At 33.8% G+C, this 19,247-nt stretch overlaps 2 protein-coding genes across 4 annotated transcripts; one reads left to right on the forward strand and one right to left on the reverse strand.

Annotated features, from left to right (window-relative positions):
• LOC106718828 lies at nucleotides 1-4,291 on the reverse strand. Of its 3 annotated transcripts, none has more exons than XM_014513019.2 (7): nucleotides 4,082-4,291; nucleotides 3,756-3,870; nucleotides 3,272-3,451; nucleotides 2,748-2,889; nucleotides 1,485-1,550; nucleotides 1,138-1,230; nucleotides 1-930 (listed from the first exon to the last, which is right to left on the reverse strand). In XM_014513019.2, the coding sequence occupies exons 2-7, from the start codon at nucleotides 3,864-3,866 to the stop codon at nucleotides 734-736; spliced, it is 789 nt and encodes a 262-aa protein (XP_014368505.2). In that variant the 5' UTR covers nucleotides 3,867-3,870; nucleotides 4,082-4,291; the 3' UTR covers nucleotides 1-733. The 3 variants fall into 3 exon arrangements, with proteins under 3 accessions (XP_014368505.2, XP_014368504.2, XP_014368502.2); XM_014513018.2 differs by having other exon boundaries at nucleotides 3,756-3,880; XM_014513016.2 differs by having other exon boundaries at nucleotides 3,756-3,955.
• A 556-nt stretch (nucleotides 4,292-4,847) lies between these two features.
• On the forward strand, nucleotides 4,848-13,400 carry LOC106718820 (cyclic nucleotide-gated cation channel beta-3). Its single transcript, XM_014513008.2, has 15 exons — nucleotides 4,848-5,022; nucleotides 9,189-9,304; nucleotides 9,530-9,604; nucleotides 9,812-9,949; nucleotides 10,221-10,360; nucleotides 10,659-10,918; nucleotides 11,062-11,211; nucleotides 11,368-11,542; nucleotides 11,614-11,744; nucleotides 11,819-11,942; nucleotides 12,032-12,114; nucleotides 12,254-12,400; nucleotides 12,500-12,612; nucleotides 12,746-13,091; nucleotides 13,323-13,400. The coding sequence occupies exons 1-15, from the start codon at nucleotides 4,990-4,992 to the stop codon at nucleotides 13,398-13,400; spliced, it is 2,109 nt and encodes a 702-aa protein (XP_014368494.2). The 5' UTR covers nucleotides 4,848-4,989.
• Nucleotides 13,401-19,247: the final 5,847 nt, after the last annotated feature.

Below are 19,247 nucleotides of genomic sequence, written 5' to 3' on the forward strand. Positions count from 1 at the left end.
CAGTAAAATACTACGAGGGCGTACCCTTAGATTGAGAGTCTTAATTTCTTTTCAGTTCAATGTACAAGCTCATTCTTGGTGGTAAACTTCACAAATTATAAGATATCAAAGAGAATAATATAATCGTCGCTGTGTGCGGCAATGTTGGCCAGACTGACTCGGGTGCGTAGTAATGGCAGCACTGAGCCAATATTCAGTCAGTACTAATCAAACCGCCGACGAGAGTAGACGTCGTTCTACGTTCTATACACATCCAGCACATCCTACATATACTATGTTCGCTACTAGATGGATATACATAGGATAAGACAACATCTATTTTCTCCAACAAATTATTATAAGTTCTGGTGTCTTTTGCTTTAAATAAATCTTTGGCACACATACATCTTAAAAGCGAAGGCGAGCTTTGGTGATGACGTTTCATTCCAAAGTAAAAGCGAGATCAACACTACTGTATTACAACACTCATAAATTTAGTACACTAATCTCTACTATTAATCTAAAATAGAGTTTGCTGAAATGAATATTTAGAATGAAAGACCAATAAACATTTTACGATTTTAATATAAACGCCAACATCCAAATTATGAGCATACATTTAAAGGCAAGTACAAAGACAAAGTGAAGAAGGAAGAAGCTATTGCAAGGGCGCTTGATAGACCCATAGGATAGAGAAGGTTCACAATCTTGGATCAACTAGTATATTGTTAACCCAAGACCACAATCAATATGTTTAAAAGATAGTTGGAATTTTGCTAATGGTTCTTCGAAATCTTGGATTATTCTTCAAAATCTCACTAACGGTGTTCACAACCGACAAAATACGCCGGCTATCAAACATAGTTGCACGCAGAGTCTGGGTGATTAAACGAATATCCTTTACTCTATCTATTTCCCGTTTTTTAACAGACTCCGGGTCATTTTTGGTTCCTGAAATAAATAAAGTTAATAAATGCTAAAATATTTGACTATGAGACAGATTATTGAATTTTCTATAGAATAGCAATAATACCATAAGAAGGTTCAGATTACATATTGTTAACCCGATTTGCTCAAAATATTTTTCCCGTGAGTAGATTAGGTTCGGTAAATTCTTTGTAAAAAAACATAATGGTATAAAATGAAAAAAAAACGTACTTTCAGCTTGAACCTCCAACTTTATTTTGCGATCATATTTTATCGCATCACTCATATCAGTGAATGAGAGAGAACGACGAAGTATGGCCGGGGCTGTGAAGAAAGGTAAAAGAAATATGGGGAAAAACATTTCAAAGAGACATTTCTGCGTATAAGACTACCATTCTCTTATATTACTTTCCGATCTAATCGCATTTTGTCTACCTCTTCTACGCTATACAAATGCTTGCAGCATGTATCAAGAATTTAGTTTATTTACAGTAGTCACTTAACAGTCCAGCCATTTCTGAAATCTCTAGAAACAGTTTAAAGGCTGTAGGTAATAAAAAAAATAATCAGAAAGCTACCTTCAAATTCGACGTCATCTGAATCGGCATTGCGTTGAGGCCTGCTCTCGCACACACCATCTGGAGCTATAAGAATTTATGATAATTACGCAATCAAAATTACAGAAATGTTGATAAAAATTAAAGATAAGGACAGCTTTCTTTTGTTTCCATATTAATACATAAACTCGCCAAATATAGGCAATCTGAATATTGCCTTTAATTAAATACAAGTTTTGCCTTAATGATTCTGTCACCACTTATTTTTCTGCTATAAAATATTTTCTCACTCTTCCTGCATTCATCCCTTGAGTAATGGCCATACACAACATCTGAAACACCCCTATTTTTAGTGGTTTTTGTTTATAATACTTTTTAATCGCATTTCTGGCATTGGTAAAGGCGCCGCGTCTTTTATGAATACGATGAGCACTTGTACCGGCTAAGATAAAATGATGTACAAAAAAATGTATGCAATTTTCGTGTGTATGAAGCTTCTATGTGTCTGTTTGTATGTGCTTATCAGAAAAGTATACTTACTATTTATATGTAAAAGAGTAGCCTAAGAACTCATACGCATCAAGCGGCAATGTGCGGTCAGAGGCGGTCAAAATTGTATAAAAACAGTTTCAGGCACTTCGGAAAAGACGGATGCTATGGTTTCGCGGTTTCTCGTAGCGTTACGGTTACACTGAGGTTAGCTATGTACACTTGCGGATCGCGGTTGCATGTTATACAGCACTCCATTACGACTGTTGGGACGGTAAGTTGCCACCGCTGCGTTGTCACCAGTCGGCCGCTCATTAACCGCTCAGTAAGTACGAAGCTTAATTTATCTACTAACGCGCAGCTAAAACTGTAGGTTTTTAAAAAATGTTTTTTTTTTCACTAATCTAACATTAAAAATGTAGACGAGAGATAAAAATATTATTTCACATTGTTTCGAACCTAGCCGTAAAATGAGTACATGAGATGCAAATTGTTGTTTACATTAATTCATTGTGTAATTCTAGTACTTTTGGTACAACACTAATTACTTAATAACCTAGAAGGATACATTTAATTCATTTTACAAAAACGCAAGCAAGTGCTGTCATATTTATCTACATATATAAAAGAAAGTCGTGTTATTTACACTACTTATAACTCAAGATCGGTCGAACTGATTTAGCTGAAAATTGATGGGGAGGTAGCTTAGAACTAGGAGACGGACATAGGAATTTTTTTTTATTCCGCGCGGACGGAGTCGCGCGTAAAAGCTAGTTACTGTTAAATTAAAGTTACCTTTCACATCTTCATCATTAGTCTCTTCGGAGCTCGATGGAGACCGTTTCTTGCGCTTCGTGATAACAATGTCAGAAGCGGTGTGACGACGTTTGCGCACTGCAGCTGGCTTCGATGTACAAGATTTCCAATATTGACTTTTCTATTAGATAAATAATACTTAAATAGATTTATTTCTCACTTAAATATGAAAACCTAACACTTTAGAATAGTTCTAATTCATTCGTTACCGACTAGTCGCGAACCAAAGTACTGATTGTATGACTAACATAATGTACCAACATAACAAAAAATAAATCAACTTCTACGTAAAAACACCACGATTTAAAATACACCAAGATATCAAAGAAGAATATTTTAACATGAAGCATAAAACAAAACTAACTATTGTCAAGTATTATTTATAAATCAATTCAATGTTTAAAGATATCATTTCAATTTAAACGCATTATGCAGAGTCCATTGCACCGATTCCAAATGAGTAAAAGGTTAAAACCACATTTGAAATAGTAATATTCACTTACCGTGGGATCAAACACGTAATTAATTTCTTGTTCATCATCATTGGCATCCATATATAAGAGAATGAGTCTGTCTAATTCAGCTACAGGTATATAATCATCTTCTGGTACTTTACATATTTTAGTTTCGTATGTTATTTCAGCGATCCTTTGTTTTATTCGTAATCTCAAATAATGCAAATACTAAAAAATATTAATTCATATAATTAAGAGATATTAATTAATAATTAATATTAAAATTAAAATGATGAAGAAGGGCATTATTAAAAGCACCCGAAACCGATGTGCATGTCTCTGCTTACCCCTCTTGGTTACGGTCGTGAGTTATGTTGTTGTTAAGAATTAATAAGTTATCGAGAATATTATGTGGCAATAAGTGAAATAAATGATTTTTTTTATATGCTTTAATCAAGATGTTATTTTTCTGTTTCGAGCCACTCATGTGCTTTATATCGCTTTAATTAGAAAAAAATTAAGACTCCTTTACCTGCGACCAACCAAAGCCACTCTTTAAAGCTCCACCTTTTACAGCGTTCAACTTTTGAGCAGATGTATCCCAAAATGTTTTCAAGGTCAAAGCACGATTATGTCTCGGCATCAATCTGTATAATGCTGGTAAAGCTCTGATTAATGTAAGAAATTTGATTAATTGTTCATAGGAGACGTCTCGCTGCATTACCCAAAAGTCTGTAACGTGGTAACTAGTAAATTTCTATTCGATAGTTTAAAAACATTGTATAAACACACGTTTGAAATTATCAATGTGCTGACGCCATTAAAAATATCAACTTAACTTGTTCCATCAATACATACCTCTTGGCATTTTTAATTGCTTATTTATTTGAGATGTTGGACTCGATAAAAGTATATATAACTCTGTGAGCAGAATAATTAAAATTTATAACTTCACATAACAGACGTTTTACTACCTTTTTCCTAACCACGATTTGATTATCTGTATTTTTTGTAAAGAAAATAAATGCAAACCGGCACAAACACGTTTACTCCTGTTCGTTCATGAAATCAAACTGAATTCAACACGTAATTGTCAATCTCATGCTGTGCAAACTGGGCAAACTGTGAGGAAAACAAAAATAAATCCTTTCTTCCATCCTTGTCTAAATGTCAATATACGGTTGCGTTTTGGTTAAAGCACTTTTTTAAAACAAATTACTTGATGATGTTATTTCTAAAATAAATAACGTTAGTTTTTATACTTTAAATTCAAATTACAATTTATTTAAATTATTATTTTATACTTCGCTCGCCAAATAAATGGAACATATTGGTTTGTCGATGGAAGTGAGACAGCGTAAACGTTCTGTGAACATGACAACGTCGCGTTTATATTGATTTTGAAAGCATGCCTCTCCCTCTTTCAGCGCTTGAAGTGTTTACAAAACGTAGGTTTTAGCGCAGCCATATCGCTCAGATTTTGTATTGCGATTCACATAGACTGAAGTTTCTAGAAAATTGTGTCGATAAATATAAATAGTTATAGTCGTGCTATTTTATATATCTAATATAATATAAACATTTATACGTCTACTTTTAAATAAAACGAGAGAATGAATCGATTTTCCAAAGGTTGACAATCCATTTATTTTCAAACTCCATTTTGAGCATAGTAACATTAATTGGTGCTTTTACTGTGTATCAAAAAAATAAAAGCTTGCAATAACCATAAGTTTTCAAGCAATATTGTTCAAGTATTATTAATCATGGTGCTGGATATGCTCAAGTTAATGCGAAGGGTAAGTTGTTAAGACATTTTGTTTATATATATGTATATTTACTTTATCAATACAGATGCCATTTGAAGCTTAATGCTAAGCTCAAAATATTTTTTTTGTTAAATCCTGAACCTAAGATCGAAGTAATTTAAAGAAAGGTTAAAAATCTATTTTAACGCTTTAACTTACGTATTAATGCGACTGAATATTCATAGAAAAACTGTAGATGAGTGAGAATCATAATTTTTCTGAATCGTATTTTTTTATCCATAATTGTACAAGCTGACAACCACAAGATTAATTAATTTTACTAATATTATAAATGAGAATGTTCGGTTGGCTGGATGGATGTATGTTTGTTTAAAGGTATCTCCAGAACGGCTCAACGGATCTGGATGAAATTTGGCATGGATATAGAACATTGTCTGGAAGATCACATAAGCCATTTTTTTAAGTTTTGTTTTTAATTCTGCGCGAACGCAGTCGCGGGCCACAGCTAGTTAATGTACAAAATCACATAAACCTATATTAAAAAATACGTTCAGACCGTATTACGTTTTATCTTCCAAAGCTTTTTAATTAAATAATTTTACACCTACAATGCGTTTTTTCGTTTTCTTATTGGTGTGGAATAGCCTATAATTTGTTAAAAACTATAATGTTACAGTCACGACCCAATGTTACTCGCCTCAAATAATTTTTGGCATATTAATGCGCTATTCTTATAGTGGCCGTTTTATCATTACATTTGGAATTATTATTGACAAATATTTTAGAAGTAATTTCCATTTCAAAAATAAACAAGGAATTTATTTCATTTAGTTAGTAGTTGATGGTGGTAGAGTTTGTAACTTGTTGGTGTTGTACGAATGGGCTAGCTCGCCCGGTGCAATACCACAACCTCGCAGAAGACATGCATTAAGTAAAGCCATTATTCATTTAGTCTGATGCTGTAGGTGACGGTGTCCAATTTCAGTATTTTAAGTTCTAGGGGACAAGCCTCCATCGCACGAACATATTTTTATTAGATTGTGTTTTATAAACTCAGCAATTATTATACATAAATATTATCTATAAATAAAAACTATTGATTCGTCTTTCGTCGATCGGATATTTTTAACAATATTAATATTTGTTAATAAAGGCATTGTTATTAGTAAATACTTTGTTAGTAAATAGTTCTTATTTTTATCTGTATCTGTATTCTATTTTTACGCGTTGGCGGCAGTCCTTACTTAAAACAATATACAAATATCTACAGAGCATAGAGCGTTGTGTCGCCGACTTAAGTTTTCTTATCGGCCAGTAAGTTGTGGACAGTGAATGGGGACGTTCATAGACAACGCGCGCGGGAAAATATACTTTGCCGATTGGCTGAAACTGTCATCTTTTTAAATTTAGAATGAAATTTAGCATTGAACATGGAAATTAAAGTTGATGTGGTAAGTTTATACTTTTTTTTAATGGGCGCCCTTATAAATAAAAACTTGCACCTTTTTTATTATTATTAGCGTCTTCGCGTTAATATTCTATTTCTTTGAAATTTAATCATTTATTTAGTTGCTTTTTAGAAGAATTTTTATATTATTGTAAAATATTCATAACAGTTTGTAACACGATTTTTAAGTCTGTTTATCGAAAATATTAAAAATATCTTCCGTTTAAAAAGTAATTCATTTCGTTTTTTCTTAGTTAACATTTGCTATGGTTGTTTTTAAAGAAAAACTATTTCTTTTAACTTCTGTGATTTCAACAAAGAAGTGGCAATCGTAAAGGTCTGTAATTATTATTTAATGTAAACTAATTGTTGGAAGACTGTGGGTTTGCAATTAAGTTCTAGTTTTAGCTAAGTTCGCCTCAATTGGCTCCTGGCACGCGATTTGTATTCTAATGGCATCAAGTAAAATAGTTTCTTTATCCGTTGTACTGACTGTGTTTGCACTATATTAATAACACGTTCCTGCAATTTGCTTATCAGAATAATATAAAGAACATAAATACATTTTCAATAATTATTGTTTAAAAAAATTGAAATTGTTTGTCGGTTTTGAATTTATCAAAAACAAATAATATTATCTCAACACTACAGGTTTTTTAATCTATGATATTCTTAAGTACATTTATGAACGCTTAAAAATCTGTCATCCTATTCTTGTTTTTTTTTTGTTTACTAATAGTCGAGAATAGTTTATTGTAAATCCCGTAAGACAGACATTTATAATACAACTCGGAAAGTGGCATTTGATGTTTGTTTCTGACTCTACCTCAACAGTACTTTAATTTCTTTGTTTTTCAATCAATCATTTTATCATCAATAAAATTTGACTTAGTAACCATGGGCCAGGCGTAATGCGTATCAGGCACTAAACAAAGTTAATATTTTGCCACGCCCTCTCCTACCTTTAAGTATTAAGTAATTATGTTTACCAAAGATACATTTATACCATCGTAGACATATGATGGATGATACACAATATATTTGATAACTCCAATATAAAGATATAATAGTAGGCTTGTGACTTGGGTTTTAGAGTAGACAGAAATGATGAGTTTTGCACATTTTGCAAGGTCTTTGTTTATATTTTCAATTTGACAGGCTGCTTTGGTGATACGAAGCTTAATGGTGGATACGAAGGCGATGATGCTTTGGTATCAGAGGATCCCATATCGAGAATCTTGTAATGTTATCAATATGTCACTAATCTATTGTTAAATTCGGCAGTAATAAGAGAAAAGTGTCAACTGAAAAAAATGCTATAAACTATAGAATCAAATCGTCAAATTGTAACGTTCGTTTCACCATTTAGATACTTTATAAAGTCTAGTCCGATTATAAATTGACAAGATTCATAATTTATCGGTAACAAAACCATATGCAAATGAGTACAAAGGTAATTGTGATGTGTAGGTGAGTTTAGAGCGATACGGTCTCAGGTACGACGAGGACGCAACATTAACCTCAGCTCACCGGACACATTGTGATTTGAATACTGAATTAATTTTAAATGCTTTCCGAATACGGCACGTAGTACTAAAATATTTTTATCGATCATGAATTGAACAACGGTCAATGAGAAAAACATTTTAGCGACGTGGTTTTCACAATAACACAATTTTGCAATTTAACAAAAATGTTGAGACACTTTCTATTTTCGAAAGGTACGTAGGAAGATGTTTATGGGTAGGTCATTTTAGCAAGCAAACAGAGGGGCTCCGAGGAGGAAGAAGATTGTTAGGGAAGGGTTACTTTCGTAGCAAAGCACTGGGAGGCCGCGGTTGCGTTCCTATTTGGAGATCCCGTGACTCCTCGTTAGTGCTGTGGGCGACCACCGTGGGGTTTTAGTCGGTGCAAGCCCGACATAACTTATCTTTACCCCTATAAAGATAAGTATGCGTAAGACATTTCCCCACGTTAAAAAAAGGTCATTTTAACTACATCAGGTTGCCAGTATCTATCATAAAAAATGTTGTAATTTAAACAAATAAAACTTTAATTTTATATTGGAATAGATTTAATATGATTAGTACTAAAGCCAGATAATAATATATAATAATAACATTTCATTTGACTGCAACATCTATACCCGTGAATATTATATTCGGAAACGTTATGAGTTGGCCATCTTATATGACTTAACGACTTCAATAAAACGGATCATAAAATGCCATTGTTTGCGCTATTGAAATGTATCGTTAGGACTAGATATCATCGTCCAAACATTACTAAACAAAATAGTATGTCTTAATATTAAAGTAGTTTTTTTAATAGTATCAGTGGTAAACAAGTAAGCGGCCAGCTATAATGGACATGAGAGTGGATGTACAGAAAAAAGATAATTCCCTGTGTGCTTTAGTATCGGAAAAAAATAAAAAATGGAATGCGGTTGAATGTACAATAGCGACCTTACCTTCATACTATTGACCAATCTGCATTGATTAAAATGCAAGCGATATTAAGGAAAATCAAAAATGTTAACTCAAACTAAACAAAGTACAATTATTTCATAAATTCGAAGATATTTAGGAGGATTTTTGTGTATACCTGAACCAATATAAATAATTATTCGTGATTATAAAATTGCTTAATTATGCATTTATTAATATCGCCAGTAATTTTAAATAATTTTCTACATCATGAGATGTAGAAACAAAAGAACATTACAAGTTGTTTTCTACTATAATTCCAGCACACGGTCCACCCGTCGTCTTCGCAGCCGACGAAGACTCATCCCGTCTTAAAATCTGCATCGAAATCTACATACAGCTCCTGGTGCACTCCAGAAACAACACCAACTCATGAAAAGTAAGTTAACATATATTCCTAATTAACCAAAGGCTTCATGGTACAAGGCCATGTGATGTTGGTAAGCATTATTATTTGAGGGAATTCTCCGACTAGTGGTGATTTAACTACGTATGTTTAAGATATACTTATAGTAAAACATACTTTTACAAACAACATACATGTAGATAAAGTTGACGTATCCGTGTTGACGTTAACAAATCACTTATTATTTTACTGTTACAGATTAACGAAAACAACTTCAAATGTTGAGAACCAAACTAAATTTAAAGAGGACACAGGACAATATAGAGATAAAAGGTAGGATAGAATTGAAAGGAAAGATAATAAATCGTTGGTTCACACTGCCGGAAAACATATTGTTATCTTTGTTTTTATAGAAGAGAATGTTATGAAAATTTGGAAATACAGGGACTTTGGCAGTGAAAATGCACGGTTAATAATAATGAAATTATGACTATAAAAATAAGATAGGGAAAGAGATAAGATAAGGTTTTCTTTTTTCAGAATATTTCCCATACAAAAAGTGAGGCTATTTATCAATAGTCCTCCTACAAAATGTATTCCTAAGAACGATGTCAAAGAGTCTGTCACAGAGCTCAAAGACTTTAAGGAACCAACATCAAGAGACAATTCTTTTAAACGGTTTGTAATAAATTGTGTTAGTTAATTTGTAAAAGCATGATAAAAATCTATACGGAAGGATCTAATACTGACTATAAATGGCTGTATTAGGTTCCTATTGGTTGTTTAGTAGTTTTCTTGGAATCGCCATTGCTTTCATCGTGTTTTTTCATTTACTTACCTCAATTATGAAAGAATCAAATGAATCAAATTACTATCTAACTAAAGTACCTTGCTGCTATCATTCATATTGCTGTAATCATTAATTTTTTCTAACTTATTTATTTCACAGACCAACACCTGATAGACAATTGGTACCTATAATAGAAACGCCGCAGAGCCCCGTACCCTCCTCTCCCAGTCGGTACAAGAAGTGCAAAGGTCTCTCCCTGCCCACATTCTGCGACCCCTTCCTCCCCATCGACCCCCAGGGTGAGTTAATCATACATTTTGTTATTAGTTAATTGTCCGCGGGACGCCATTAAAGGAATTGAAACGATATAACTTTTTTATAGCGAGTTTGCAAAGTAATCATATAGGTAATGACAATTTTTTTACTTTCCTTACTTTTTTTCGAAGGTTTCACTTCTAAATGAGAAATACAATAAAAACATAAATTTTAGAAGTAAACGACCAATTGGTTGGACTCGTAGCTTTTCTAGTAGCCCATTACCATTTTGTATTGATTGGATCACGCCTAAATCACTCATAAGTCGTAATTAACACCCAGGTCGTGGCTACATCAGCTGGCTGCTGCTGGTCACATTCTGCTACAGTTACAATGCGTGGTGCATCGCATTGCGTGCCACCTTCCCCTACCAAACCGCCAAGAATACCCTGCTGTGGATGATGGCTGACTATTTCTGTGACGTCGTCTACTTACTGGACGTAGCCTTTGTCAAGCCCAGACTCATGTTCCTGCATGAGGGATTCTGGGTTGACGACCCGGTGGAGACAAGGCGGAATTATAGAAGAAAACTGCAATACAAAGTAAGACAAACTGTGCTTACAGATGTAATTTCTTTGTCAAAGATTTTACACGATCAGCCACGACGAGTAGTCAAAAAAAGACTTATCTTCGTCTTGATCTTGATTTATTAGTAAACGCATTTATATGTTTACATTTTTTTCAGTTTGATGTAATTTCACTGTTACCAATGGACCTACTGTACTTCTACTTCGGAACGCACAAAGTGATACTTCGTCTCCCGAGGCTACTGAAGTTGCAAACATTCTGGGAGTTTCACCAGGCGATGGACCGGGTTTTATCTTCTCCATACATAGTACGTATAACCACTAAAATTTTAATAACAGCTCGGATTACCTTTGCAAACAATTGTAACTTCTTGCTGTCGATTAACAACCGCAACTGTTTTCTTTTCCGTTATTATATTTGGGTAAAGAGCCTTTTTGAAATGAAGCAAAACTGATTCTCTCAGGTTAGGATCGGCAAGACTTTGTTCTACATCTTCTACCTGATACATTTGAACGCGTGCGCGTACTATGCGATGAGCGACTACATCGGCCTCGCCAGCAACGGTTGGGTCTACGATAACATTGGTAACGCGTACATCAGGTGCTTCTACTTCGCCACCAAGACCGCTACCTCCATTGGTGAGGACGTACACTTAATTTTGTGATGATGATAGTCAAACTCGTCTTTACGAAGATTTTATATTAAACAGGTAAAAATCCGAAGCCGGAGAACACTGTGGAATATCTGTTCATGACAGCGGCGTGGCTGATGGGCGTGTTTGTGTTCGCATTGCTCATAGGACAGATTCGTGACATCATCGCTACAGCCACCAGAGCGAGGGTAACATTGTACTTTCCCAGTCAAGATGGCCTGTAAGTGACTCTACAACTGTTGAAATGCAATTCTTTATGCAGACGGAGTACCGCAAGTCTGTGGATGGATGTGCGCGATATCTGCGGCGGCTGGGCATGCCGAGAGCACTGCAGCGCCGCGTTGCCTGCTGGTACCGCTACACTTGGAGCCAACAGAGGTGCTTCGGTGAGTGCTCATAATAGTGCTACATTACAAGAGGGATGTCTGAGGAAATTCTAATTATTACAATTCTTACTGATCAATTATATTTTCAGATGAATCTAAAATATTGAATTCATTACCGTACAACATGAAGAGAGATGTTGCTCTAGCTGTGCACATGTCGACATTGAGCAAGGTATTTAAATATACTTTGGCAAATTTTGGGCATTCATAATGCATTCATAAACATTATCACTCCGACTTGCTATAGTTGTATGTGATATATGACATTCCTTATGTGTTATACGTATAAGTATATAGTTATGTATGCGCAGGTGCAGCTGTTCCGCGACTGCTCGGCTTCGCTGCTGCGTGACCTGGTGCTGCAGTTGCGGCCAGTTTCCTGCCTACCCGGCGACCTGCTCGTGCGTCGCGGCGACGTCGGACACCACATGTACATCGTCAAGAGCGGCGAGTGCTGCGTCAGTATAACCACTACCTTCTAGCCACCTTACTACTGCGCAAATGTATCTAAAAATGTATCATCGTAGTATTTAATTAATAATTCAACATATATTTAGGTGATGTCGCAAGATGAAAGTGAGGTGTTGGCGACACTGCGCGAAGGATCTGTGTTTGGTGAAATTAGCCTACTGGGCATCGACGGTTTGCGCCGGCGCACCGCAACTGTCCGGTAACAATACACGACAACGACAAGTCAACTTAATATAACTACTTATTCACGATGTCTCGAAATTCTACCTCCAATGAAATCATTCGTTATTTCAACACTCATTAAGTAATTTATTGTTTATACATATTCCCAGGTCGCGGGGTTATTCAAATCTATTCGCACTATCTCGAAGCGATTTAGACGCGGCACTGAAACATCACAAAGAAGCTGCGCAGATCCTTCGCCTTCGTGCCGACCAGATCATACGGGAAAATGCCGCGCGACAGGCGAAGCAGAGGATCGCTAAGCTGGCAGCAAAAAAATCAGCAAGTAGTGAGGAAGGAGGCAGGAGGAGTAGTGAGGAAGGAGTGAGGAAGCGACGTCAGAGCGGCGCCAGTGACAGCAGCCAGCAAGAGCGGAGGAACCGGTCCGCCAGCGCCATGTCCAGGCGACGTCTCTCAGCTGTCTCAGAAAATGTACCCAAAGGGTCACCTCACCAGGTATTTGAACATTTTTAACTCTTTTTATATCAACTTGATCTAATTTATTGTTATCGTTGTTTCAAATAATTTTGCATAGCGTGTGCATGTGCATACATGTATCTGGCTATTGGCAGTGCCTAATTTAACAAACTGACAATCAGGGCTCGAAGTCTCATTACCACAACCTGCAGACAATAAGTTCTCTTTAAATCTGTTGACTTATGCATTTAAACTTTTTATTGTTTACAGAAGATACAAGAAGAGGAATTACCATCGAATTACCACTCGACTATAAATGTACCAAAGATTGTACTCTCTAGCAATTGACGAGGTTTAATAAGATTGGTCTTTCAAGAAATATCAAATCAGTATTTTTCGATTTTGATCTATGTAATTGCTACAAATATAAATATAGTATTGTTTCTATTTCATTTATATTAATTAAATTAACTTTATTATATCTAACTACTATTCAAAGTGGTATGTATGTAGAATTTGTGGAAACTTTTACCAACCAATGTAACCATCTGGTATATTATTTAATGTGGATTTTGGCTATTTATATATTACATGTTATGTAATACATGAATAAAACAAAAAAGTGATATATGTGATTTTATATTTGTATATTCGTAGAGTTTTAAAATTAACATGCGAACGTAGCACATCGTAGCATGTTTATTGTACAATATTTTGAATTGCCTTCATTCAAATATGTATGAAAACTAACATATCGGAAAATTTAATCCTTTAATTCGAATTATCGAGTATTATGTTATACAATAAATTATCTGCGACTGAATTATCTTTGTGTCAAATATTTTTAGATATGCATTTTGTTTAGATGATTTAATCCAGCTCAAATGAAACGAATCATAGCAATATTTTTATTATACTTTATAACTAAAGGCAAAAATTTTAAAAATAACAGGTTATAATTGTACGGAAATATTATTATCAGCTTTTTATCTCAGATCAGTCTGGTGTAATCGACAAATAATTTTTCATAATAGTAATCCAGTGGAATCACGTGAACCTTACATATTTTAGACTTTTGGCAACGATTAAGCGAAATCAGGTGGTTTAGTTATTATGAAAAAAAGATTTTTTAGTTCCATTTTTTTGGTAACATCCTTTGTGTTAGAAAAAAGATTTACGATGGTCATTTCTACACTTAATATGTTATCAAAAAAAGAGGAAATTCGTTGGAATGTATTGTTAATTTTGATAAAGTATCAAATGTTTTCTATTATTATTATCATTATACGGACAAGTAGAATAAACCTTTTCTAAATTTTCTATACATAATAAGCCCTTCACATGACAGATACGCCCATTCTTCGATTAGTTCTCTTCCTTAACTGACTTTCTTTTAACTCTATCAATCCTAGTCACTCTAGTCTTTTAATTTTTTAGGTTTCTCACTCTTACAGTATCAGTAATAATAAACCTATAGATGATAAAAATATATTTAAAAAAAAACTGTTAAAGCTTCTCATAGAGTCTAGCAGATAGTCACTTTGCTATATGTGTTGTTTAGAGTCGACGAAAATACATTTTATTTAAATAAACTTTTTTAATATTTTTCTAAAATTAAATGCTTATTTTTAAATATAAATTGTCGTCAAAACTTATTGGAGTTTTATTTAACGTCATGTAGAAACCTAAAACTAAACCCTTAGACTTTTGTGAATTACAGCCCTAACACGAAGAATTTATAAGGAAAAAAAATTATGAAAAAAAAAACTACAAAAAAGATAATCGTCCTGAAAATCATTTTCATGTAAAACAATTTGTTTCTTCATAGCTTCCATCGCTATTGTAATCATCAAAAATGTCCCCTAATGCCCTTCTTACATTAATTATTGTTACGACGGGATTGCGTGCACAAATATCAAAGATTTTGAACTTCCTATCCGAAAATGAACTCTATACTAACGCGATAAAGACTATCTTTAATTTAAATTTACATGATTGGGGATATTATTTCATTACTAAAAGCATGTTTAACAACAAAGTATGCAGTATGTATAATTTTACTATAATCTTTATTAAAGCAGCCCTTTCGAATAAACAAGAACAACGAGTATGTCCGTACCCTCCGATGGATTCTTATTTAAATGCTGGCTTAAAATAAATAATCTCAAACTAAACAAAAGGTAATTTCTAACTAATTATGTTCTAGTGTATATTATGTATTCTAAAAATCTCAAAACTCCGCAGACATTCTTGCAAAATATTTAATCAAAAATAATGAGTAAACAATTTGTTTGAACTCAACTTGCGTGACATAACTTACGCAATATCCGACTTCGAAATAATGCAGCCAAAGTAAATAAAACTCTCGTTTGTAGAAAACTTTTATACGGAACTGGCATTGCTTTTACTTTACTAAAAGCTAACATCAAAAAGAACTAAAGAATAATATCGATAGCAGAAAAAAAACTTTCATTAAAAAAAGATAAGAATCATTTTAATTTTTTTTTTTTGTCAATTTCATACCTAGATACTGTCATGTCCAAAATGTTCAAATTGATTGTTATGTTATAGTTTTTGATTCCATAAGATTTCTATATTTAAGTTAAAAAAAAAAGATTTATAACTCAAAAAAGAAGTTTAAGTAAATAAAGATCTACATATTTCAAAGTTTTGTTTACTTTTGTCAAAAAAATTAAAACCAATTAACGTATTACAGTTGTACGAAAACATAAAAAATAAACGACCTAATTTGCTGCTTTTTAAGATTGTTAACACAGCACGAGCTTCTACCCGGAAAAGCGTAGCTTCAAGCTAAAAGCTCCGCGTAGCATGCGAAAGCTTTCATTAAAGCTTGAAAGCCTTTCCACTAGTTGCTTCAAGCTCAGTATTCTTGCTTAGTCTGCGATACAACCTCATTGGTACGGGACACAATCTATTTTACTAAAAGTGTTTTCTAATTATTAAATTTTCGTTTAAATCTTTTTACGTGTATTTTTTGTATGTTAAAATTTTCTTTCATTTGATTTTCAAAGGTAAGTTTGTTTGGTAATATTATGTAATTATAATTGTATTTAAGAATTATTTTTTATTAATTGTTTCCGGTCTTGAAATTTGTTTGAATTTTCAAACACGTCATTCCATAACTTTCACGCTGATTTATTAGCAAAATTCTAGCTAGAATTGTACACACATTTTACAATTTAGTATCCCACTTTAGAGTGCTTTTGTGGATTATTTTTTTAGAATCAGATCAGATTAGATTTATTAGATCGGGGAAGGCCAATATCCTGTATAAAAAAGCTGATGTTATGTTACTCTGTTATGTTGTGATCTATGTGAGTTACCTTAGACAGTTTTTTTTAATTTAATTAAGATTCGTGGAGTAAGCAGGGCTTTTAAATTTTAATCTAAATAACGTTACCTACTATAATTATAAAGTAAAATTAAGTATGACTTGGACATAGTGAAATAAGCAATTGATTTTTTGTTTCAAAAATAACTTCTAATATCGTTAGATAAATTGTCGCTTCAAAAGTAATCATAACACAGGTTAAGAAAGAATTGCATTTTGTAAATTAAATGTATTGGCTTAGATAAATAGTTGAAAAACGATCATATTCACTTATTAAATAGTATTTTTAACTCTTGCCACTCACAATACTCGTAATCTAACAAGTACCTAAGTATAATAACGGAACCTAGCAAGTACATATATAAGACTAGCTGTCGCCCGAGACTCCATCCGCGCGAAATTTAAAAAAAACTTTATTAGTAGCATATGAGTACTTCTAGACTATGCTCTACGTCTATGGCAAATTTAATTAAGATCTATTGAGCCGTTCCGAAGATACCTTCAAACAAACACCCATCCAGCCATCCATCCAAACATTTACATTTATAATATTAGTAACATTGAAATGGTACTGGACAGACCGCCAGGTACCATCCATACCATCTGGACGGCTGGCATTCCACAACAGTGCGGTTCTCGCGAAATTTCTTGCCGCGCACGGCTGTGTTGTGGAATGGTCTGTCCTCGGCGGTATTTCCAAACCACTACGACTTAGAGACCTTCAAGAAGCGAGCGTATATCTTTCTTAATGGCCGGCAACGCATCTGCAATTCTCCTAGTGTTGCGGATGTCCATGGGCGTCGATGATCACTTCGGTGTTCGCGCCGCTCGTTTGCCCCCTTCTCATATAAAAAAAAAAAAATGTGCGACAATTAATGTTACAAAAATACAATATCACGGGAAGGTCTTATCTGTACTTTTAGAAAAAGACATATTTTAATATATTAAGCGTCATTGTTTTTTTTTTAGTTATTTGGTAGTTATGTGGCCATAACTCAGTATACGAATCGACCTCGCGTGATCTCCTTACCAAATGATACATTCAGAGACGTCATTCAAATCGCATTGATAAATTAAATTACATTAGAGTTGATCGCATGTCGGCATTCTATGCTAAAGCCAATGAAAAAAAAATTTCTGCAGCCCTCATAAATCAGTTATGAAAATTATCTATTTTCGTATATCGGCATAAAGATAACGGTGTGGTTGAAGTTAACTTTAATAAATTTCAAACTTTTAATCCGCGTAATTTTTTAATCTCAGGTAAATGCAGATTATCAATAAATTACATAAAAGTTATTCTTTCACCTATAGAAAACTGATAGTTATTTAAAATTACTTCGGTGAGCGTTTGCTTTTAATTTTTCCAGTCGGCCATTATTCATTGTTCATTTTGGCGCGTTCGTGACGAACACGAAATAGCTGGTTGACAGCGCGATGACAGCGATTTAGGCGCGCTCAGAAAACTACGCCGGATTTAACAGCTTTTGTAATTGGATATATCAAACTTGTAATCTTACCTCATTTGACCTATTAATCAAAAGGTTTTAATGAGTTTCTGCCACTGAGAAACGTTTAATGATTTATATTTTGTGGTTTGATAAAATATGTAACAAGAATCGATTCTTACGAAGTTATTTTGTTATGATTGTTCGTAATTAGTCACGTAAAATGTAAATTCATTTTACTTTATTAAAAGACAGTACAAACAGTTTATAGTTTAAATTCATAATTTTAACATTTGTTTTGTTTCATTTTAAAATAATTAACTCATTAGAAGAAATGATGGAACGTTCATTGATTGCTTTCTAATTTTCTGTTGTACAAACTTTTTCCTGCATTATGATGAAAAGTGTAGCATTTCGTGATTCTCAATAGTCGACAGGGTTGCATGAATAATATTCATGATAATCTGCTTGCGACTAGGGCTGCCACAAGCACAATCGAAATAATAAGAAAACGAAATCTACACTTGGTTTTGAAAACGCTTATTTTTTACTAGATAGTTGCATTAAGATAGATAGATAAGCCAAATGCTTGTTCGTTCCATTTCCCACTTTCTTACGAGGATGCAAATTGAGTGGAGTCAAAACAGAAAAGGATACAGGTAAAGGAAAATATTTTTTTCAATTTAACCATACCTATATCCAACCTTCTGCATAACTGTTGTTAATACTTTGTATTATTTGACCATAAGTAATTCAAAATTACAATTGTGAATGAAATTAGCAAGATTAACAATAAAAATAGCAACCTTAAAATATGGTACCGATGTCGTTCGGCCCCGGGACGCAGTAACTAAATTGATTATTAAACTTGGAAACAACGTAACTACGCTAATTTATATTATATAGGACTACTTAACTCTCTGTCGTTACGTTTGTTTACGTACTTTGTTTATATTGCTTATGATTACTTCATGCAATTTAAAAAATAAATATTTTAAAACTTTGCCTTGACCATGAAATATAAATCTTATTTACATGTGCTGAATAATATGACGGAATACATGTTTAATTTGTTAAAGATTCGTTACCCGAAAGTACTTCATACTAAGGCCCTGTTTCATTAGTCGTCTGCGCCCGCATGCCTGGTGCGAGAGATTTCCTGTACACGCATGCCATGGCGCTCGCATGCGAGAACCGTTTTCTTTAGTAGTTAGGATCTGCATTCGTTGGGCGTCTTTACTTTTTCTTGTCGTGTATTATACTCGACAAATGAGTCCCTTGACGTCAATGAGATGCTTGCATTTCATTAGCCATTAGGCAGAATTCGGATTCGGACTCACCGCATGCAGTATAACGACCGAGTTGTCTTAAGACTGATGAAATTGGACCCCTAAG

The sequence above is a fragment of the Papilio machaon genome, chromosome 1, assembly GCF_912999745.1.
Source record: "Papilio machaon chromosome 1, ilPapMach1.1, whole genome shotgun sequence".
Lineage (NCBI taxonomy): Eukaryota > Metazoa > Arthropoda > Insecta > Lepidoptera > Papilionidae > Papilio > Papilio machaon.